General features: G+C 31.8%; 2 protein-coding genes across 2 annotated transcripts; both read left to right on the top strand.

Moving 5' to 3' along the window:
- The first annotated feature begins 1,842 nt into the window (after positions 1 to 1,842).
- HELRODRAFT_185295 (hypothetical protein) lies at positions 1,843 to 10,441 on the top strand. Its single transcript, XM_009012999.1, has 15 exons — positions 1,843 to 1,920; positions 2,326 to 2,366; positions 3,243 to 3,254; positions 4,273 to 4,309; positions 5,923 to 6,051; positions 6,664 to 6,750; positions 6,915 to 7,055; positions 7,310 to 7,339; positions 7,448 to 7,607; positions 7,942 to 7,988; positions 8,306 to 8,349; positions 8,691 to 8,726; positions 8,915 to 8,954; positions 9,067 to 9,145; positions 9,850 to 10,441. Exons 2-15 carry the CDS (start codon positions 2,341 to 2,343, stop codon positions 9,945 to 9,947), a joined length of 966 nt encoding a protein of 321 aa, XP_009011247.1. The 5' UTR covers positions 1,843 to 1,920; positions 2,326 to 2,340; the 3' UTR covers positions 9,948 to 10,441.
- Positions 10,442 to 17,864: 7,423 nt separating this feature from the next.
- Positions 17,865 to 18,275, top strand: HELRODRAFT_167494 (hypothetical protein; the record flags this gene model as incomplete). Its single annotated transcript, XM_009012998.1, has 1 exon — positions 17,865 to 18,275. One exon carries the CDS (start codon positions 17,865 to 17,867, stop codon positions 18,273 to 18,275), a length of 411 nt encoding a protein of 136 aa, XP_009011246.1.
- Positions 18,276 to 24,587: the final 6,312 nt, after the last annotated feature.

Raw genomic sequence — 24,587 nt, 5'->3', positions numbered from 1 at the left:
TAACAAAGAAATTTGTTTCTTTGACTTAGCGAAGAGAAAAACTTCTAAAAAAAATATTTTCCAGACCTAATTTTCTATTAACCTTCATTATTGAATAAATATTGTTTTGGATAATAAAAATGAATAATAATGATAATAATAATAATAATAATAACAATAATAATAATAATGATGATAATAATAATAATAGTTAAAACTAATGCCAATGTAGATTCAGTTCAAGTTTGTGTGTGTTTGCATGTGTGTGCGTGTTTGTGTGTGTTTGCATGTGTGTGTGTGTGTTTGTGTGTGTTTGCATATGTGTTTGTTTGATACTGTGTATGTGATGTGTGTGAGAGTGCGCGTGTATGTGTGTGTGTGTGTATAGTGTGGTGTGGCGTATGCATTCCTTCATGTAATAATATCATCGCTACCATTATTATTAATCTAATCAAAGAGCTTTCCGTTTGGCAGAGCGTATAAATAAATACAATGCCAGATGCTAATAGATAATACACAAACACACATATACATAATACAATACATACCCACACACACGTATACCTAAACACATTGATACATTTGTACACACAAATGCCGACGTACATTGTACATATACCCGAATACAAACACATGAGCCCATCTTTAAATACATACGCCAACATATTTTAGATATACACATCAACACACACACACACAATACATACATACACACACACACACATACAAATACCTATACCATATAAATACATATATTCCTGTTTATTCGTATCATGTATTTTGTATTTACTGTCGAAAATTAACAATCCATTACGAAACAAGTAATCCCATTTCATCCAATCATACCCATATGTTGATATTTGCCTAGAAAGTGTATTTATTCATTTATCAATAATATTACAATACTGAAAGTGATTTATTAATGTTTAAATAATTTCATGTGCATATGCATATCTTCTATGTGAGTGTGTGTGTTTGTGAGTGTGTGTTTGTACGCATGTATGTGTGTATGTGTACCTGTAAGTTTAAAGAAAGAAAGTGAGAGAGAGAGAGAGAGAGAGAGGGAAGGAAAGATGGAGAAACAAGACATACAACAATGATCTGACAAGCCGGGTATGTTTAGAACAAAAGTTTTGCACAGGGAGCGCGCAAGCAACAGCTTTTATGCATAACAAACAAGCATTTGTTGCATACTTGTATATGTATACAACTACATACACACATTCATGCATACATACATACAAACATACAAACAAACATAAATACATACGAACATACATACGAACATACATCGTATATACATACATATAAACATACATACATTCATACATACATACATACGTACGTACATACAAACAAAGAAACAAACATACGTAGACACATACTTACGTGTAATAATACTTATAACGGTAATAATAATAATAACAATAGTAATAATAATAATAAATATTTGCATCTTGTTTGTTTGGCTTTCGTGCTCATGGTTTAAGCTTTAAGAAATTCTAAACCATCATAAATATATACATAACGTGTATACAAAATATGAGTATGTGTATGTATGTTGCAGATATGTGTATATGTATGTGTGTGCGTGTTGAGTTTTTATATATTGTATATGTGTGTATGTATGTCTGTGTGTGTGCGTGTGTGTGTGTATAGATGTATTGTATGTATGTGGGTATGTATTCTACAGAATTGTTAGCATTAATCAATTTAAAGTTTGTCTTGTCAACTTTTCTTTCTAGAATTTTCTGGAAATTTGTTCAATTTGTTGAAATTAGAATGATTATCCAAGTTCATCATGAAAGTTTAATAAAACTGCAGTTATCCAAATTCATCATGCAGATAAGGCCTTAATTCGATTTTTCATAAATCATCTTCAGTGCAGGTTTGGTTTATGTAGTTTCTTTAAACAATTAGCAAATTTATTTCTTTAGCAAAGTGAGTTACTTAGTTAGTGTCGTATTCTTCATCTTGTTGTTGTCATTTCCTTACATACATACATACATACATACTACACACACACACACACACACACACACACACACACACACACACACACACACACACACACACACACACACACACGTACATACATACATACATATATACATACATAAACATACACCTATAAATACATACGATACATACATATATGTTTGTATATAGATATATATGCGTAAACCATGTACGTGTTAATTTATGGTGAACCTGTATAATATTATTATAGAGAGTGCGTTAGCATTCGTTGGAGTGCAACTGCCATCAGTTAGTAACTGCAGAAGTTTGCTCCTGGCTGGGATTTCATTCATTGAAAATTTTCAATTTTATTTTCGATTTTTGAAGGATTAGAAAAGAAAGATGTCTGACGACGAATCAAGCCACAGGTGAATAAATGTGTGGAAGATGATTTTATAGTAAAGTTTAATTTGAATTTTTTTTTAATTTACGAGAATTTATTCACACAAATTTGCTTTAATCAGTTGATAACCTCGTCGTTATAATGTTGAAATGTTCGATCAGATGTGTAATTTATTTTCACGTTGTTTAAATCACAAAATTATTTTTTTAAAGTTTCAAGGCTCAAACTTTCAACATTAAAGCCTGGAGACAATTTCTCACAATTTGTTTCTGGCTTACTTCAATAAAATTAATCTATGACATTGGTGGTAAATAATTTGTTTGATCAAATTTCTACGTTGTGTTTCTTGTACGGTCCATTCTATGTAGAAACAGTTCTTAACAATAAAACTATTAAGACGATCGTATTGTATGGTTAAGTAAAATTATTACAAAATCTTTACAAAATATTTTTAATAAAAATATTTTTCTACCTTTGGAAGACACTTACTTCAACTATACTTTTTCGTTTTTAGTTCTTAGTGCTACTGAGAAAAATTCCATTCCTTTTCCTTGAAAAGGAAAAGGAATGGAAACAAAATGAACACGCCCTTAGATTTCTTAAGTCCTCAAGTGCCAAAAAATTATTTTTTTAAGACAAAAAATTTAAAAATTGCAAAAATATCAAATGCAATTTCTAATTATTTTCATTCCGTTGTTACACTGAGTACATTTTTTAATCTTTTCTATTTCATTTATATTTGGAAAAGATGTTTAATGATATAACCTACCCACATCATATTAGCCGCTTTGTTAAACATTATCAATATGATAATATTATTGCTGATAACGATGATGACAATACTACTAATAATAATTTTAATAATAATATTAATAATTATTTTTTTTAAATTTTTCCACAGCGAGGCCGAAAGGTGAGTGAGATTCGTCATTGAATGAAACATTAAAAACATTTTTTCTGTTGTTAGCATTTCATCATGTCATTTTCAACTTCACCCATCATCATCCCCATCCACCATCATCATCAATATCGCCATAATTTTTTCTTCAAAATGATCATCATCATCATCATCCTAATCAAAGTATAATGAAAACATTAAAAACATTACTCATACGTAGGTCTTAATTTTAAAAACACTAATAAATAGTAAACTTATTTAAATAAACCTTAAATTTTCTTATAAAAACTTCAGAACGCGTCTTTCTTAAATGAACTATTTTCATGTAAAGACATAGAAAATGTTAAGGACATCCAGTACATTCGGTGCATGACGCAATGACATTAAGTGCATTTAATACGTGAATTAGCTAAGTAGATGAGTGATCTCACATACAGATAATAATAATTACTGTTATAAAATTAAACAATTTGATCAAAATTTTCGTATCTTTTCTCAATATATATGTATGGACCAGGTTTATCAAATGGTATTAAATGAAGAAACCATTGTTTCATTAGCGGTTCTTGGTAGTTTTGTGGGGAAATAACGAATCTTCGTCAAAATATTCTACAAGTTTTAAAGTTTAGGGATTGAAAATTAGAATTTTAAGAGAAAGATTTGCAATGCTAATTTGATTCGTTCTTTGTTCAACAACGCCGATGTTCCCTAGGTTGAGGTTTCTTGTCAATAGCCTACCAAAGAAATATCCTGCTAATTTGGTCATTTGTCATATATTTCTTGAGACATATTTGCGCTTTGGGTTACATCAATTTACAAAAGATGGAGTGAATTTTCATTGATTTATTATTTTAAAGTTAAAGTAGTTTAAATTTGAAAATAAGTCAATAAATGCAAATGTCAGTCATACATGGCGCACATATCAACATGGACCATTGTAAATATCTTCGTGACAGACTAAACAACATCTTTTTCCGTATTTCTTATGATTTATTCTATGGTAATATTGATAATATTGATAACTCCACTATAGCGAACCTGAAGTTCCCAAAAAGGTCGAACCGCCCAAGGTTAATAAAAATATTAAATTATAAAATACATAATGATTTATATTTTTATTATTAATATCCATGATATTTATTTAAAAGTTCATAATTGTATTACGAGATGTTGTTATATTATTTTATGCTTGGTATCACCAAATCACGTATGCAATATTATGGTGGAATTTTGGGGTTTAATAAATTCAGCATTAGCATTTCAGAAACTGTGTACATAACTTTACAGTTTCTCTTTCTTTATCTGTCTCACTCTCACTCACTTTCTCTTTCTCTCTCTCTCTTTCTCTCTCTCTCTCTCTTTATTTCCGTCTTTGTCGACTTTTTACTATTTTTCACGCATTCAGGAATACATACATACAGACGAATACATATAGAGCATGCAACATACATACATATTCACACACACAAACACACCCACGTACATCTATTTAAACACACATTCACACATATGCACAAAAACATACACGTACACACACGTACACAAACACGCACACATTCTTATAACATTTTTAGGTAAAAAATTTAAATCTTGCAATACAATGATGATGTTGATTAGTTTGAACAAAAGAAAAACAAACAAACAAATACACAAACAAGAAGCAATAATAACTAACTTAACTTAAACAGTTGCTGAGCTTTCGTGATAAGGCATGAATTTTTTCTGGCTTCAATGTATTTTGCATTTCCTTCGTTTCGTATTTGATCTATATAAAATTATAACTTATATATATACATATGTGTGTGTATGTGTATATAGATGTGTATAAAGGTGTGTATATAAATCTATAGACTTGCATTTTTGATATATACATATATACACGTGTGTGTGTGTGTGTGTGTGTGTGGGTGTGTGTGTGTGTGTACGCGCATAATTTCTTAAATCAAGATGAACAGAACCAACCAAGATAAAAAAAAAAAATAAAACAACATTTGTTTAGTTCCTCTGCATCTGCTTTCAATAAAAATCTTCTTGCAATTAAAATACATCTAGAAAATTAAGTTTATTTTGTTTTTCCATTCCTCTCCTTTCAATTCCATTCCAATTCATGTTTAGGTGTACAGGTGATTTAGTGTGATTTTTTTTACGTTGGAATTCATGGAGTTTGGATTGCGAAATGTAAAATGATATGAGTGAATGTTAAATGATCGATAGGCCGAAATGTTAATTAACGAACATTCCTATCATCGACTTCAGTGGAATGATCTCTAACATGTTCTCTTTGGATTTAATAAATCGGCAAAGTATATCTGATAGCATGTAATTGTTCAGCATCATTATAATGAATGCATTAAGTCTCGGTTTCAAATCAAAGCCCAAATAATTTTGAATTAAAAACAGTTTACAATTAAAATCACATATGAATTATTTATATTTATTCAATTAAAAATTATTAAGATACCAGAATATGTCTAAAAATTTTATAAAAATCATTTGCTAGAAATTGTTGAGACATAAATAACCAAACAACCGTAAGTTCTTTCAACGCGTAACTTCCTAATTTATTGAGATGGTTTGAATGCGAATGACCAGCCAGCTAACAAAATTTATTGTTGTTTATTAATAAAATTACGTTAATTATAATTGTAAACCTTGTACTTAACTGAAAATTATCTGACCTCAGAAACGCCAGGAGCCCAAACGCCAGCAAAATTCGAGCGGTCTGGATGAATCGGCGAAGGAGTTGCTGGAGTTCAACAGGCAGGAAAGAGAAAAAATGGAGGACGAGATTGATGAACTACGAAGGAGAAGCGTTCGTAGGAGAAATTTTAAAATGAGATTTTTTTATGTACTTTACTGTTCTGTTTGATATTTATGAGAGAATTTTTGGGAATTGGATGATTCACATTCTTTGTGCTCTCCCTATTTCCCTTTCTCTCTCTCTCTCTCTCTCTCTCTCTCTCTCTCTCTTTCTCTCTCTCTTACTTCATTGATTTTTCGAGTTACCCATTAAAGACTACAAAGGAGAAGCGTTTGTAGAAAAAATTTTAAAATGAGATTTTTTATGTACTTAACTCTTCTGTTTGATATTTATGAGAGAATTTTTGGGAATTGGTTGATTCACATTCTTTGTGCTCTCCCTATTTCTCTCTTTCTCTCTCTCTCTTTCTCTCTCTCTCTCTCTTACTTCATGGATTTTTCAAGTTACCCATTAAAGAAAAGCGACTTTATTGGACTTGTACCTACTAAAACGTTTTACTATTTGTATGCAATGCTAGGTGCTAGCAAGCATCCGATAAAACGACAGCTATCAAATTAAATATTCAACAAGAAGCAATCAAACACTGTTCATTTCAAATATCTTAATTGAAGAAGGTTTATAACAATTGTAGACACAAAAATTTTGTTTTCCATTTTTCATTAGGAGAAACGAAAAAAGCAAAGAGAGATTGAAGAGAAGAGGCTGACAGCAGAGAGAGCGGCTGAAGATGAGAGGAGGAAAGCAGCTGAGGTTGGAAAATTATCTACATTTCATTTTTTGAAATTCATTTTTTTAGGTTGTCGACAGTTCAGTTTACATTCACGACGACTCCAATTGAGACATATTATTTTAATTTTAAAACTATTTCCATTTATAAATAAGAAAACCAATAAATAATTTTTTTTCTTGGGTAGGAAGCGAAAAGGAGACAGAAGATTGAAGATGAGGAGAAGAAGCAGAAGGACAGAGCCAGGAAGATGGCCGAGTTTGAAAAGTGGAAGCAACCTCAGAAGAGAAATTTTGTCATAACCAGGAAAGCTGACGGGGATGAAGAAGTTATTTCATTTTTCCAACTATGAAAAAAATATTATTAAAAATTGCAATTCATAACAACATAATCCACTAATCTAATTGTATTGTTCAATGACTACATCTTTTTTATCTACCTTAAACATTATTCATTTATTTATACTCTGTATTTTTACAGTTTTTTAATTTTATGTTATTAAAAAATGCAAGTTAAAATAAAAGCCAGCTTATATTATAATTTTGTAATTAATAACAATCGACAAATTCGTTATCTTTAAAGGATGAAGAAGACAAAGAGAATGAAGAAAAAGTTAGTTTGCAGCGTCAAATCTTTGAAAATTTTATTAAAAATTAATTGAACTCTTTCACAAAATACGAGAAAATATTTGTTTTTTAATTTAACAAAAAACTATAACAGAGCGACGCAGAAAAAAGTAAAAAAACGAAAGAGCAATTGGAAGCAGAGAAGAAAGCAATCTTGAGGCAGAGGATCAAACCTCTGGATATCGACGGATTGGATCAGGCCAAACTTGCGGAGAAGGCGAAAGAATTTCACTCGTGGCTTGCCAGATTGGAAGGTTTTTGGAATGTTTGAAAATTTTTTGAAAATTGCCAGATTGGAAGGTTTTTGGAATTTTCAACTTTGAACCTCACCTATTTGCCGATTTCAGTGCCAAGTTCAGTTGCTCATTTCATTTTCCAAATTCAAATGACTCCGTGATAGCAGTCAAAGAAAAATTTCATCGCTCGACTACTGTTTATAATAAGTTATTCTCACGTGTTATTATGCTACCCTGTTAAAAATTTTTCAATGAGGTGGTGTTTGGCGAATATTCAAATTTAAACTGAATCCGCCAAATTTTTGGAAAACAAAATCGTTTGTTAATTTGTTTTGAAAATGTTTTAAAACAGGTGAAAGATACGACCTAGAGAAGAGGTTCAAATCTCAACAGGCCGCTGTGAGTAGCTAATTACATATTCAGTTTTTCAATATAACGAAATGAGTCATTAATATTTGTTATTTGAATATTTTAACATAATTAATATTTAATTGTGAATATTTTGATAAAATTAACATCTAATTGTGAATGACGTGATACAATTATCCTGGCAATTTAAATCATAAAACAACATATATTTATAAAATTGCAAAATTTTTAAACTCACACGCAATCAATTATTTAATTTTTCATTCTAAAAGAAGCATTTCGATTTATAAATTTCTCACTCAGCCACTTATTTTATTTCATTTTCAAAATTCCCACACAACAAACAGTTAGTTGATTTGGCTGAGAGAGCTCGCCAGGCCAACAAAGTTGGGTAGGTCCATTTTATTTTATTTTTTATTTATATCAGGTTGATATTCTTCCATTAGGTTGAAGTCCGTTTTTTGTAGATTTAAATAAAGTTATTTAAACTAAAAAATAAATCAATTATTATCATCATTTGTTTTCTAAAATTTTTATTGGTTAAGCGATTAATCATTCATTCAATAGTTTGACAATCCATTTGTTAAATAGTTTGGTTTGTTTATAAGCAAGAACGTATGAAACATTTAAGTTCATTTTTTAAACATTTTACCGCAATTTAAAAATTATTTAAACTAAAACAAAATTGATTTTCATAAAACGAAAACAAATTTCGTAATGTTGAACTTGTAGGAAGGGAGGACTGAAGCGCATTGGAGGAGCAGACGAGTTAGACGAAGATGAATCACTTCATTTTAGTTTCTTATTAATTGCATTTAAACTAATTACATTGTTATTTTTAATTAATTAGTTAGTTAATCACACGCACAACACACACACACGCACGCACAAAATTTAACTTACTAAATTTATTTTGCAATTAAAGTCATTGATTGGGTAATTTTAATTATTTTCAGCTCAGTCGACAAAATTCAGGCTAAATATGCCGGAGCGCCCGTAAGTTTTAAAAATAATCATCATTATAATTATTAATAATTATAATGATAACTATTACCATAATTATTATAACCATAATTTCAATAATTAAAATTAAATGTTTCAATTATAGGCGAAGGTTGAGATGTTCAGCAAGTACGAGCGCCAAAAAGACAAGAGATCCTACGATGACAAATACCAAATTTTTACCGGTTCGTACACTTCATGATAATTTTAATTATGATAAAAACTAAATTAATAATTATGGTTATAATTATTATTATTAGTAGTAAAAGAATTATCTAATCCAGAGAGGGGGGGTAGTTCGGGGGCGGAATCACCCACCAGACCATGGGAGAAAAAAATATTTTAACATATATTTACGTCATAATGTAGTACTGTTCTGCATTAGCCAGTTGAGAATTTAGAGAAGATTGAATAAGACCTTAGACCATCATACCAAAGGCCAACAATCTGCCAAAGGCCAACAATCTGATAAACCTTTGGTATTAAACTAATCAAACAATGAAGATTGCGCAGCAAAATATCCGGTCGTCATCAACTTTGCGTTTACGTTTGAAGTAGTTATGTTCATCTATCGGAAATCTTGAACCTAACTCTTGACGATCGTTGGAAGCTACAACACTGGTGTTGGAAATATAGAGATCATTGAAGTTATAACATCGGTGTTGGTAGGTACGAAGTCAAGAGTTACAACAATACCAACCAAACATAAATAATTCGATCAATCAATCAATTAACAATCCAACCCATCCCATCAACCAACCGGCTGACCGACCAGCCAACAAACCAATCAATCAACCAGTCAACAAACCAATCAATCAGCCAACAAACCAATCAGTCAATCAACTAACAAACGAATCAATCAACCACCAACAAACGAATCAACCAACAGGACCGCAGTTCATATCTCCAGTTGACAGAATCAAACCTCAAAAAATTTTGCACTGGGATGAAGAGAGAATGCCCATATATGGCGCTGGGGCTGAATAAAAATCGAATAATAATAAATAATTAAATAATAATAATAGCAATTATAAACTCTAAAAAATTAAAATTTAGCGTTTTATTTGAGTAAATTATTTTTTTGCAAACTTAAGAATTAGGTACGAGATTATTCCGATAGAGATAAATGCTGAATATTTTATTTTGAATAAAAATATTGTTAACTTCAGAGAGAATTAAGAAATTCTATATTTCTATTTTAAGATGAATTAGGATGAAAAATTATCTTAGCTTGATGAATTTTTATGTCGAAACAAAATTTTATACCGAGACGATATTTTAGGCCGAAACGAAATGCACAAACTATATTATAAATGTATTGCTTATGCAATTATCCTAAATCGTTCGTTGGTTCTCAAATTTATTTTTCAAATTTTTTTTCCTGTTTAGCGTAGAAATTAATGTCATGGAGATATTAAGAAAACACTTTTTTGAATGAATTTTTTGAAATATTTTGAAAAATAAATGTCTTAAAAATCGAGATTTGAATGTGTTTTTCTTTTCACTATGTGTGAAGAAAGAGAGAAGAAGTTATCAACTCAACATACATATAAGCTTACATATAAGTTTATATTATTTTGTAATTATTAATTAAACTTCTTATATAATATTACATTTTTTCAGAATTTTTAACTGACTGAAATGTCATTTAAATTTCATTCCAAAATTTAAATTTAAAATTTAAATTTGAGACCAAAAAAAAGTTCAGTTACCAGTTTGTTTATTGCCGAAGTGATGAGATAGTGTTGATCGATGTTGAGAAACTGAAGACGTGTCATCTAATCTTTATGGCTGGCAGGATTCAATCTAATTGTTGCCACTGCTAACGCTACTACTACTACTATTACTACTACTACTACTACTACTACTACTACTACTACTACTACTACTACTACTACTACTACTACTACTACTACTACTACTACTACTATTACTTTCACACACCTACTACAGTTACTACTGACATTAGCACTCTACAGTTAATACTGTTACTGCTGCTACTACAAGCGTTTCTACTGCCATTGCAGCTACTATCGTTACTACTGTTATCACTATCACTATTACTACTACTTTTACTACTACTAATGTCATTCATTCTTACAGTACGACACACACACGCATACACACACACACACACACACACACACACGCATACACACACACACACGTCAAATTCAGACATTTTGTCACAATTTAGATAAACAGGAAAAAGTCTTTTCTTTCTCGTCAGATGGCAAGATGGCTGGTTTTCCAAACTTCTTTGATTAGGAAAGATTCAAAATATTGACCTGAGTCATTGATGTAGAAAATATTTCGAGAAGTTATCATCACACGTTAATACGCAAGTGTGATAAGAGAGAGAGAGAGAGAGAGAGAGAGAGAGAGAGAGAGAGAGAGAGATAGCAGTTGAAATAAATTAATGAATAAACAAGCTTAGAAATATTTATCCCTCCTTCATCCATCAATTTATCATTCATTCATTTATTCATCTGTCTGTCGTTCCATCGTTCGTTTGTTGTTTGCCTTACATTTTTTCATTCATTTGTTCGTTCGTTTATAAACTAGCTTGTTCATTCAGTCAATCTTCTATCCAGTCAACCCTTCATTTATTCATTTTCGTTTATTCATTCATTTTCTCATTCTTTATACGTTCGTTTATTCATTTCATTAATTCATCTACCCATTTTTTCGCATTGACATCTATCTATCCATCCATCCGTCCATCCATCCGTCCATCCGTCCATCCATCCATCCATCCTCCATCCATCCATCCATCTATATACTCATTCATGCACATAATACTCTGCCGTTTAGACACGCATCAATTTGTTAGCACGTGCTGCACAATGAATTTGTCTGCTGACTGACTGACGAGCAGTTAAATCAAGTGGATGAGTGCTGAGTAAATGAATGAATGAATGAATAAATAAATGAATGAACAAATGGACAAATGAACAAATAAATGAATGGAAGGTTGATTGATTGAACAGATAAATGAATGAATGAATGAATAGCGAAATGAATGAATAAACAAACGAACAAAAAATATTAAATTCTAATAATTACAATCGTGATGAGAGAAGAAGGGTGATAATGGTGATGATGGTGATGTTGATGGAGATAATGGTGAAGATGATGATGATGACGATGGTGATGGATGATAATGATTTTATTATTTATGATCCGGTGATTGCCTTAATGATTATGATGAGGACATTGCCATATTATTGCTTTTGAAATAGCACTCGCGCTTAATAATGACGACGACGATGGCGAACGTGATGATGGATGATATAAACGATGATACGAATGATAACGATGATAGTTGTATCAAATTTATTTCTAACCTGCTACTTATAATGGATAATTATAAGTGTAATTGTGAGGATGGAGCGTTAATTGTAAGGATGAAATCATGAAAAAATACTCTCTTTAAAGCATACATCAGGTGATGACACCATGTCAGCTGGATCATGCTGATTTCTTTACTTTCCCAATTAAACTTAAAATTTTTGCTTCATTCAAATGTTAACATTCACACCAAACGACGTCAAAAATGACATAAAATAAAGAACAAAACAGAATGAGACAGAAAATAGACAAAATGAGACAGAAAATAGACAAATTGAGACGGAAAATAGACAAAATGAGACAAAAAATAGACAGAATGAGACAGAAAATAGACAGAATGAGACAGAAAATAGACAGAATGAGACAGAAAATAGACAGAACGAGTCAGAAAATAGACAGAATGAGACAGAAAATAGACAGAACGAGACAGAAAATAGACAGAACGAGACAGAAAATAGACAAAATGAGACATAGGAAAGAAGCAAAATGAGACATAAAGGCAGGGAGATGTGACTCATAAAAAAAGAGACAAAGTGACACAGAGCTAACATTTAGTAAGGTTGTTTTGATGCGTTGTACGCCTAAAGCGATTCGTTCAAGTACATTGGTAAGCACTCACGCAAGCCTCCCACTAACTGTATGCAATCACGTCACTTTATGACGGAATATATATAGCGCAAGCACACACACACAACACACACACATACACACCACATACATACACACACACACACAGAAAAACACACAGAGAGGCACATTTACATACATACATGTGTGTTTGTATTCGTATGTGTATAGCAGTGCATTACAAGAAAATGTAGTAATAAATGCATTTTATTATCAGAGAAGTATCAATATGTATATAAAGTCCTCAGACGAATGTTTGAACGTGAGATGATATAAGTGACCATTATTATATTATGTACGTATGGTTTACGTATTGTACATGCTTCTTATAATATATATAGTTAAATAATATAGTTTAATTTTGACAATTTATTAAACATTTTGAGCTTATTACAGAAAATATATACATACTTATATATCAAATATTTAATAAATAAATTAAATTAAACAAGTATTTATTTTATTATTGTTATCATATTAAAAGATAAAACTAAAAATATTATTTTTTATTGGCTACCGCGAAAAATATAAAAAAAAATCCTACCATTTCAAATGTATCGCACACGTTTTCACAAAATTGCAAAATTGAGGCCTATATAAATAGCCCGGTGGCCCGTTCGTACATGCTCGCCTCATATTTCGAAGATTTTTTCTAACACCTTCTTTGATATAGCGTGTATGTTTTATGTAAAAAAAAATTATAAAATAGCGAGTTTGGGATTTAATATCGTGTTTGTGTGGTTGCTTGCTTTTGAGTTATATAAATTGTTGATAAGAAGCTAAAAATAGGGAAATGTTGTTGATTATGCAGCAGGTTTTAATGTAGAAAGTATCTGGTTAGAGTTTGAAATTTCTGTTTTGTACTCAGTAAGTTTGAAAAATAAAGTTGAAAATGACTTTAAACTGAATAGCGGTTAACGTTAACATAACATCGTCAGTAAAAACGATCAGATAGATCACTGAAGCAATTTTATGTTGAGTAAATCCAAAATTATACAGAAACGAAAAGTTGAAAACATTCTCAAAAAATAGAAGTGGTCACGTTAATTTAGCTTCATGATTATTTCTTAACGTGACAAAATGTTTTGAAGATTGTGAAACATTTTTGATTTGAAAGATGGCAAACTAAATAAAATAAAATCAGCAAACACTTTAACGTCAATTAAATCAACAACAACATAAAAAATAACATCAGCAGCGACACCAACGACAACAAAAAAAAAACAACCATGCTACAAACCTAATGAAGACAACTTGTCACTTCAACTTAACCTCATCATCGCCAAGGCAAGTCCCCATAAAAACCATTAAAACGATGGAGCAAATAGGGGCGCAAACTTCAGAGAGTAGAGACAGAAGCAGGGTGGAAATTTTTATGGATAAGTGGCAATGGGTTAAGAAGCACTGCGTGTCCTCTACGTGTGCTTCAACGTGCGTTAAATTATTCCTGGTGCTTATAAACTTTGGTTTTCTGGTTAGTGCGAACATTTTTTGTTGGTTTTTTGCTGTTTATATTGTTATTGTTGTTTGTTGTTGTTGTTTTTGGTTGTTAATGCTGCTGCTGTTGTTGCTGTTTATGTTGTTTGGTTTGGTTTGTTTATATTGTTATTTATGTTTGTTTAGTTATTTATGTCTATGTTATTGTTGATTCGTTGGTTGTTGTTTGTTTGCCTGAGTTGTATATTTTTGGCTTTTGTTAATGATTATTAATTAAAAATTAGTAAATATTTAAACAAACATATCATTATGTAGATGATAATTTAGGTTAAGAGGTATAACTGAATATAAATTGTATATAGATATGTGTCAAAGTAAGTATGTATTTATAATGATAGCTTTGTTATAAAAGTAGTTCAAGACGAGACAGCAAATTAACAGGACTGGTTAGAAGGAGTTAGACAACTAGTTAAGCTCTGGGGAGCAAGGTTTCCTAGTATATAATTGGCGAGCCCATAAGTTAAGAGCTATCTCAGTTAAGTCAGAGTTATCTCTTTAACACGCCTAAAGCTCTTGAGCACAACATATACACTTTTACACGTTATTATTATTTGCGGTACTCTTTATATTTTATATTTTAATTTTCAGTTTAAGGTTTGGTTATCTTACTTCCTTAAAATATACTTAGTTGCGATCAAACAATAAAAATATTATTAACGATAATGGGTGAGTCGTTTCTCGTTCGATTTCGATTATTAGACTTTATAACATTTTAAACACTAACTAATACTCAAGTCCCTAATTAAACTCAACACACGTAAGTCCCTAATTAAAGTCATCTCTCATTATTTTATGTACATGAACAATATCGAGTTATTTAACGTTGAGCGAGCGAGTTTACAGAAACAGAAAGAATTTCCCAAGAACAAACTATGTCGTTCGTTCAGTAACCGTCGTAGAACGGTGAAGAGCTAGCAGTATGACAATATAGCCAAATAAAAAAACAAACAGTTCAATAAAAAAAGAGATAACAATTAACAAATTTTGTATATGTATGTGTGTGAGAGTGTGGTTGCCTGTGTTTATTTCTCTTTAAGCTTTATCTGTGTATGTGTATTGATATTTGTATATAGTGGTATTTATATTTGTATTGATGGTATTTTACATGGAGGAGCTCTCATATCACGTGACCGATGTTTCGTGTCGTGCTGTTTTTAGTCTCAATTAGTTCAAATGTTTTATGTATGCACTGTTTGTTAGGTATTTAGCTTATTTATCTATGGATTTCTAGTTCTTTTATCTATGGTTGTTTTGCTCATTTGTCTATGGCTGTTTTGATTATTTTTCCTTGGTGGTTTGGCTAATCCATCTATGGTTGTTCAAGTTTTTTTTTACCTAAGATTGATAATTTTTCATTTACTAAAGGCTAGGTAATCTCTTAGAACTTTTATGCAATTAATTTCAATGGCAAAAAATGTTTAAAAATTATTATTCTAAATATCAACAATAATCATAATACAAAAAGGCGACAACAACAGCAACAACAACAACAATAATAATAGTAATAATATTAACAACATTTATAATCAAGGCTTGTTATTTTAATTTTTTAATTTATATATTTTAAAAACACTGTTTATATGGCAGTGTGCAGTGCTGTGCAGTGTACTCTGCGTTGTTTTTTATTAGTGGCAAATTAATTTTATGGCCCCCGCCCGTTGAAAAAGCCGCTAAATAATTGATTTTTTTCTTTTTCTCACTTGCTTTCTCTCTCTCTCTTTTTCTCTTTTTGTCTGTCTCTCTCTTTATTTGTTTTTCTCTTTTTCTCTTTCTATCATTTTCCAGCTGTTCGTCTGTCTCATTTTTTCCTTTTTTTTTATCTCGCTCTTCTTCTTTTTCATTTTAGCTTTCTTTCATTCCGTCTCTCTCTCTCTTTCTATCTATTTCTTTTTCTATCTCTCTGTCCTTCATTTCTCTCTCCATGCGCCAATCGATGCTATTTTCTCCTTTCTTCATTTGGACTTAGGGGAAAAATTAGAACTACAACCAGGCGAATGAAGAAAAGAAGGTTTTGTTTTTTGATTTTATTTATTTAGTAATAATAAAAATAATAATAATAACAAATAATATTAATAATAACAACAAATAATAATGATAATTGTTGCGTAATATTATTTTACTTTATTCATTTCACACCTCCTTGCATGACTTCAATAATTAGTTGGCCGCTATCTTCGCCTTTCATGTTGATACGCGCGCGAAATTATATGGTTTTGGCGCATATGTGTGCTTGTGTTTGTGTGTGTATGTGCGTGTGTGTGTGTATATTTGCGTGTGTGTGAGCATGTGTGTGTATGTATATGTGTGTGTATTTGCGTGCGTGTGTGTGTATGTGTATGTGTGTGTGTGTGTGTATGTATATGTGTGTGTGTGTGCTTATGTGAGTGAATGCTTATATGCTAGAGTGTGTCTACGTTTTATATGTTTAAGAATTGAAGATGAAAGTGAAAGAAAGAGAGAGAAAGAGATAGATAGTAGATAGATAGATAGAGAGAGAGAGAGAAAGAGAGAGAGAGAGAGAGAGAAGTATTAAATAAAAATATTAATGAGAATGATGACGATGGTAATGTTGATGATGAAGATGACGATGACGTAAAGACGCCGCCAAACTTGAAATTTTCTCGATTGAAAAGTGACGACCGAATCAAATCAAATATTTCAACGGATGAAGGAATGAATGAAATGAAAGAATGAGTGTGTGTGTTTGTGTGTGTGTGTCTCTCTCTCTCTTTCTCTCTCTCTCTCTTTCTCTGTGTTTGTGTGTGTGTGTGTGTTTGAAGATTAACTCTAAGCCTTATATTATATGATTGCGTGTTTCATTCGAACTAAGTCAGTTATTGAAATGTTTTTTTATATATTTATATTTTATTAATTTAAAAGTCTGAAATTAAATTGAAACAAAATTTTGTTTGGATGAATGAGGATGACGACAATGTTGACGATGATGACGACGAAGAAGAAGATGATGACGATGATGATAATGTTGAAGATAATGTTCATTGAAAAAATCGCTTCCACACAAAAATTTTTATTTTCACAGAGCAAAAATTTTTGAAGACAACACCCGCAACTTAAAATCTTGCATGCATTTTTCTGGATTCTTCATTTCTTCATGAGAAGAAAAAGGTTCTACCAGTTACAATTTCATTTAAAATTCATTCAATGTCCCCAAAATATTAATTTTGCTTTAATAACCTTGATGAGATTTCAATTAAATTCCTCCCTTCAAAGTTTCATAAATTATAAAAAATGTTTTCAACTCTTTTTTTAAATATATATATATATGTGATATTAACATTCACGTTGAAAAGAGAGATAGTCCTATTACTCTACGACTACATGAAATACTTGATATGTTCCAGCTGGTGATTCATGTCAATCGACAAACGCATGTGTCTGGAGGTACGTTGGATCTAGTGATTTGCTCACATGATTCTTGATACAAAGATTGGTCCGTGTTCAGTGTACTCAGATGACAGTTATGTAAGTGTGAGACTGGCTTTGACTCAAGTCTGCCCAAGGTTGGGGAGAGCTGATGCCAGATCGAAGAAGGGCCTGAAGGAAAGATGTTTTGTTGAAGCACTGGCGAATTCTCCTGTGGTGAACAAATGCCAAACTGATGATGGTGATCATGAATTTGCTCTGTTGAGTAGTGAAATAAAACAAATTTCTGACGATTTGGTGTCGGCGTGGGTGATTTATTGTAAACAGATAAATGCCGCACCTAGTTTGAAGCGATTCTGTAGGGAGATGGAAAGAATCTATAGGAACTGTCCGGAATTTGGGCATCAAAGGAACTGGTGGTTGACGTTGAGGTGTCATTTGTTTCTACAGCCTTAAATTTGGGTGTTTAGTTGGATAGCAGGCTCTTAATGAAAGGTCATATTAAATCGCTAGCAATTGCAAATAAGATACATCTCAGAAGATTATACAGGATTCGACACTATTTGAACCAATCTGCCATGGAAACATTGGTACACGCTTTTGTTAGATTTAGAGTAGATTAGCAGTTTGTACTTTAAGCTACCTGACAAGTCAATAACTGCAATTTAGTCAATTCAAAATCGAGTTGCAAAACTTGTCACAAAAAATCGGAAGTTTGATCATGTGACTCCAATCTTAAACGAGCCACACTGGATAAAAATTGAGAAAAGAATAATATGGCGCTGTATAAATTGATTTGTAATAATAACAATATGTGTGTATGTTTGTACGGGTTTGTACGTGTGAATGTGTTTGTGTGTGTGTTTGTGCGTGTGTGCGTGTTTGTGGGCGTGTGTGCGTTTGCGTGTACGCTTACCCACTTGTGGATACAAAAAACATTTGCATACAATCGTTCTGATCCATAATATGTACTTGAATTTGTAATAATAATAACATTTACACACACACACACACACAACAAAACCGACCATGATTGAAGAAACTTGAATTAGAAAAACAAGAGATAGATAACATTTGGAGGCAGAAATTGTGATTCGAGAGATGTAAAAGTGGAAGAAGTGAAAAGACCAAATGAATGAATGAATGAAAAGGAATAAAAAAACTGAATGAATGATCCACAAACAAATGAAAAATGAATGAATGAATGAACAAACAAACGAACAAACAAATGAACGAACGAAGAAACGAATGAATGAATTAAGATGCAGACGAAAGATGACAAGAAAAAAAATAAAAGACGAACGAATGAACGAACCAACGAACAAATGAATGAATGAATGAAGGACGAACGAACCAAAAAACAAATAAATGAATGAATGAAGGACGAACGAACGAACGAACGAAAGAACACATATTTGTTCTATTTATCTAGCTTTCAATTGAAATCTCAAATGAAATCTCCTGTAGGACGATGTTTGCCGGGCAGCAGATATAAATTCTGCTTTTGATTTGATTATTGTCAGATCTGTGCAACACAACTTGTTGGCATTTTGTCTGATGACGTTTTCAACAAGGACGATGACGACGACGATGATGATAAAGATGATGATGATGATGATAACGATGTCGTCGGCGATGATGATGATAATGATCAATACTTTTAGGCCGGCTACAACAGGCAGAAAGACATTTTTTTTATTTTTTGATGATAGCGATTCTTTTGATGATACGCCAATGACAAATGCGTTTGTTGTAACGATTGCAATGATGAATGTGACGCAAATAACAGTAATTATCCAAATAATAATATTAAGAACAAAAAATAATAATAATAATAATAATAATGCCGATGAAACGGACAAATGACATAAAGATCTGATTGTTTGGGTGAAAACCTAAAAATTTCAGAAAAACTTAAAATAGATATACAATTTTAGCATTGTAAAAATATGAAAAACATATAAAAGTGAACAAATCAAAGATAAAAAAGAAATTTACCAGTAAAAGTTGAGTGTTGAATGGATATGCCGGATCAAGCCGGAAAACCTTTCCCAATCCTTTTTGGGAGGGAGGACTCCACATTCATTTGATTATTTATTTATTTTTGCAGCCAGTCAACTTGAAAAAATTAGCGATGCTAGCACTGCTGTTTACTCAATCAAAACTGAACTATCGATATTATGAAAAGAAATAGAGTTGGAATTATCAAAGTGGCAGTCTATTTTGCTCGTCATCCAATCCGACTGAGTAGAGTTACTAATAGAATTGTTGATGTTGGTTTAGTTTAAAATGGGATTCAACCTGTATTTCTGTCACAATGTATCATATATGATGATAATGAAACAGAATTTGTCAAATTGATTCTAAAATGTTTAGACCAAACTAAATTGGCTAATGATAAATTCAAACTTTCACAAAATACTAATATAGAAATTTCGAAAGTTTTTATTAAATTTTTGAAGCTATTAAATTCGCTCATTAAACATAATTGCAGGTATGGATTATATTTGTTAAGATTGCATTCTTTCGACTTTGTCAAATTTCTTTCACGACACACTGCTAATTCTAGAAGTTCGATGATGTCATCATTGTGAACCAGGACAGCGTCGGGATGAAGCGACTTTAAGAGGACTGAAACTGACCGGCATTCATGTAATTCAAATCGACAGACCTCTGGATTTGCGCAGTTAATAATAATAATAATAATAACGATCATCATTGTCATCGTCACCATCATTGCCACCTTCCCACTTTCATTTATGTGATGTTCTAATCCTGTCGAATTGACTTCGGCACAGCAGCAGATACGACTGTTTTGTTGCTACGATCATCATCGCCGTCGTTGTAGTCATCATCGTCATCATCGTTCGCTGATCATCTTCAACATCGGTTTGTTGATCATCGTCATCGTCGTAGTAGTCATTTTTTGAGGTTGTCATCATCATCTTCATCATCATCATCATCCGTTTATATTATTATCATCATCGTCGTCGTCATCGTCGTCGGTGTCTTTGAGGAAAAAATATAGACATCATAGTGATTAAATGCACTGAAACTAGAATGCCCACACACACACACACACACACACACACACACACCATGAATGAAGCCTTAAATGTCGCCTTAAGCAGAATGCAAACCTGACTGACATTTTCCTCTTCATAATTTTACAAACATCTGAAAATTTTTATTTACGAAAACGAAAAGGTAGCCTAAAATAACAATGTCGTCCTGTCCTTCCGTGCTGGAGAAACTAGACTGGAATGCAAAAGAGCCTCAAGCTCATCGTGCACAGCTTGGCTGTCGTCTCTTTAGCAGTCCTTTGTTTCAAATTCAAAGATAACCCATGTCGTATTTTTATTTATTTTTTCATTTTTTCATTCATTCATTCGTTAATTATTTATTCATTCATTTAATCATTTGATCATTCATTCATTCATTCATTCATCTATCAGTTCATTCATTCAGTCATTAGTCAATTCAATCATTTTGTAATGTTTCCATATACATTCAATTATTTTCTTATGCTTTCATATATGCATTTACACACATACACACACACACACACACACACACACATGTACAAACACACATAAACACAAACACATACACACAAACACACACACAATACAAAAGACATTTAAAAAGACAACGACGAACATCATTTACGAGCTCATTGCTATTCATGAACTATATAATATTGTTATGTATGTGTGCGCTAGTATATTGCATTGATTACTTACCTTTATTATTATTATTATTATTATTATTGTTGTGTTATTATTATTATTATTGTATTATTATTGTGTTATTATTATTATTTCTATTATATTTTTTTATTTATAGTAATTGACATTGTGTAGTTTAAAGAAATGCTATTTGCACGCACACACGCACACACGCACACACACACAAACACACACCTACTGGCAAAAACTCAGTTTATATACTGTGATTTCAATTAAACATTCGTCTGGTCGGTCTAGTCGCGGTTGATTGAATTGTTTATTGTCTCAACTATGCGGCACATACAAATGTCTTCGAATTTAATTAGATGTTTATGAATCATCAGAAAAGAATATCATTCAATTTAGCTAGATGTTTTCATCACAAACAAATATCTCTAAATTTAGCTAGATGTTTCAGATTCGTCACAAACAAATGTCTTTGAATTTAGATAATTCTGATTCGTAATATGATGATTATTGTACGTCACTTGCAAATGTAAATGATTTTAGTCAGATGTTTATTATTCATCACAGAATGTCTTTGAATTTAGTTAGATATTTATGATTCGGCATACACAAATGTCTTCAAATAGAGTAGAAGAATGCTTTCAATTCAAATGTTTATGGTTTGGTTAGCAGTCCCATATAAAAGTCATTGAATTTAGCTAGATATTTATGATTCTACACATGTGATTCGTCACATAAGAAGAAATGTCATTGAATTTAGTTAGATGTTTACGATTCCACACATACGACGAATGCAGTTGAATTTAGTTAGATGTTTATGATTCATTCCACTACCCGCAAGCCATTTTTATTGTCCGTTTCATTTTCTCAGAAATGGGGATGCGTGTTCCAGCGCGAAAGAGAAAATGAAAACGTGTGATGATGACGACGACGATGATGACGTCATGACGATAGTACTACTTGACGATGACGTCACGACGATGTCATGATGATGTCATGAGAAGAAGGAAGAAAAGAACGAGGATGACACGATGATGAAAAAAAAGGAAGAAAAGAATGATGATGATGATGTTGGCGAGAATGATGATGATGATGGTGATATACAAATGGTTATAAAATGGTTACTACTATGAGGATTCAACAATGAAATGACGGCAAGATCTGTTAACATCGTCGTCGTCATCATCTTCATCACTATTTTCGTCATCGCAATCATTATCATTATTATCATCATCATCGTCGTCATCGTCGTCGTCGTCTTCAACCTCCTCCATTTATTCTAGTTGGCATCATTAGCAACTTTATTTTAATTGTCAACAGAGTTATCGATAACAATGTCTGTCTGTCTGTTGTCTTGCGTGAACGAACGAGGGAAAAAGAGTAACAAAGATATCAAAAACTGTTACATTAACATCAACAACATCAACACTAACCAATCACATTAACAGTTACAACAACAACAAAACCAACATTATAACTCTTACGTTAACAGATGCGCCAACAACAACAACAACACAATGTCATTAACTAATTTTAAATGAGTGCTCTTAATGTCATGGACATCACTGCAGTTGCTGTAAGCATTGATTAATATTGTTTATTATTATTGTTTATGTTTATTGTTTATTATTATTATTGTTTATGTTTATTTTAATTGCGGATATTTTTCCTCATGTATTGTTATTCCTCTTTTTCTCCAGCCTTATTTGCATACATCGAGATCTTTATTCAAAGTTATTGCTTTCATCCAGTTCTTATTGTATTCTCTCTCTCTCTCTCTCTCTCTCTCTCTCTCTCTCTCTCTCTCGTTGCTTGCGTCGATTTCGCGGGAAATGAGGGGGTTAAAAGTTATGATGATGATTGTTTTAGTTATGATGATGATCGTCCATGGTGTGTTATGTTTGATGATAATTATAATGATGATGATGATGATGTGATTATGATGATAATGATGATGTGACGATGATAATGATGATGTGATGATGATGATAATGATGATGTGGTGATGATGATAATGATGATGTGACAATGATGATGACGACGATGATGATGATGATAATGGATACCTAAATAACATGTCCTATTAAGGAAGATGAATTTAGACAACACGTTCTCCAGATTCATCAGGTTAGTTACTGTCTGAAATTGACTTCGTCGAATTTGAATTTGAAATCAAAGATAAAAATTGATTTGTATTTGTATTACATTGGTATCAAAAAATCAAAATTTTCGACAATCACAAAAAAAAATCACATTCATAATACTCCCAAAAAAAGTCATCTTGATAGGAGGGCACTCGCAAATACTTCTTGTCGACCGGTATGTATTGTTGTTATCACACCTCACTTTGGCTACAAAATCCTGTTAGGTTGGTTTTTTTTACTGTCTCCCGTGCAGATGTTTCTGCTAGCATTTCTTTGTTATTCACACGTTTTTGACGTTTTAGCTCTTTCCCTTTCTTTCTTTTTTTCTCTTTCTTTCTCTCTCTTTCTCTCTTTCTTTCTCTCTGCTTGACACTTTACTTTTTATCTCTTTATATTTTCGTGTTGTTATCTTTTTCAATCTTTTTTATAATTTTGTTCATTCAAATGTTTTTTATATAAATTTTAAAGTGAAGTCACTGTTGTTGTTTATGTTGTAGTTTATGTTGTTGTTTATGATGTTGTTGTTTATGATGTTGTTGTTTTTGTTGTTGTTATGTTAGTTACTGCATAATTTTGTCGTTAATGTTTTTGTTGTTGCAATTAAATTGTGTTTACGATGCTTTTTTTATTGTTTATGTTGCCTTTGCTGAATTATTTTTAACTTGATGTTTTGGTCAGTTGATTGGTTGGTCGGTTGATTGGCTGGTTGGTTGGCTCGCTGGCTGGTTAGTTGTTTGGCTGGTTGATTAATTGGTTGTTTGGTTAGTTGGTTGGTTGATTGGTTGGTTGGTTGGTTGGTTGATTGGTTGGTTGGTTGATTGGTTGGTTGATTGGTTGGTTGATTGGTTGGTTGGTTGATTGGTTGGTTGATTGGTTGGTTGGTTGATTGGTTGGTTGATTGGTTGGTTGATTGGTTGGTTGATTGGTTG

Source organism: Helobdella robusta, assembly GCF_000326865.2.
Source record: "Helobdella robusta unplaced genomic scaffold HELROscaffold_11, whole genome shotgun sequence".
In the NCBI taxonomy this organism is placed as follows: Eukaryota; Metazoa; Annelida; class Clitellata; order Rhynchobdellida; family Glossiphoniidae; genus Helobdella; species Helobdella robusta.
The sequence above is the reverse complement of the archived record's forward strand: the minus strand, read 5'-3'. Positions and strand labels throughout refer to the sequence as shown.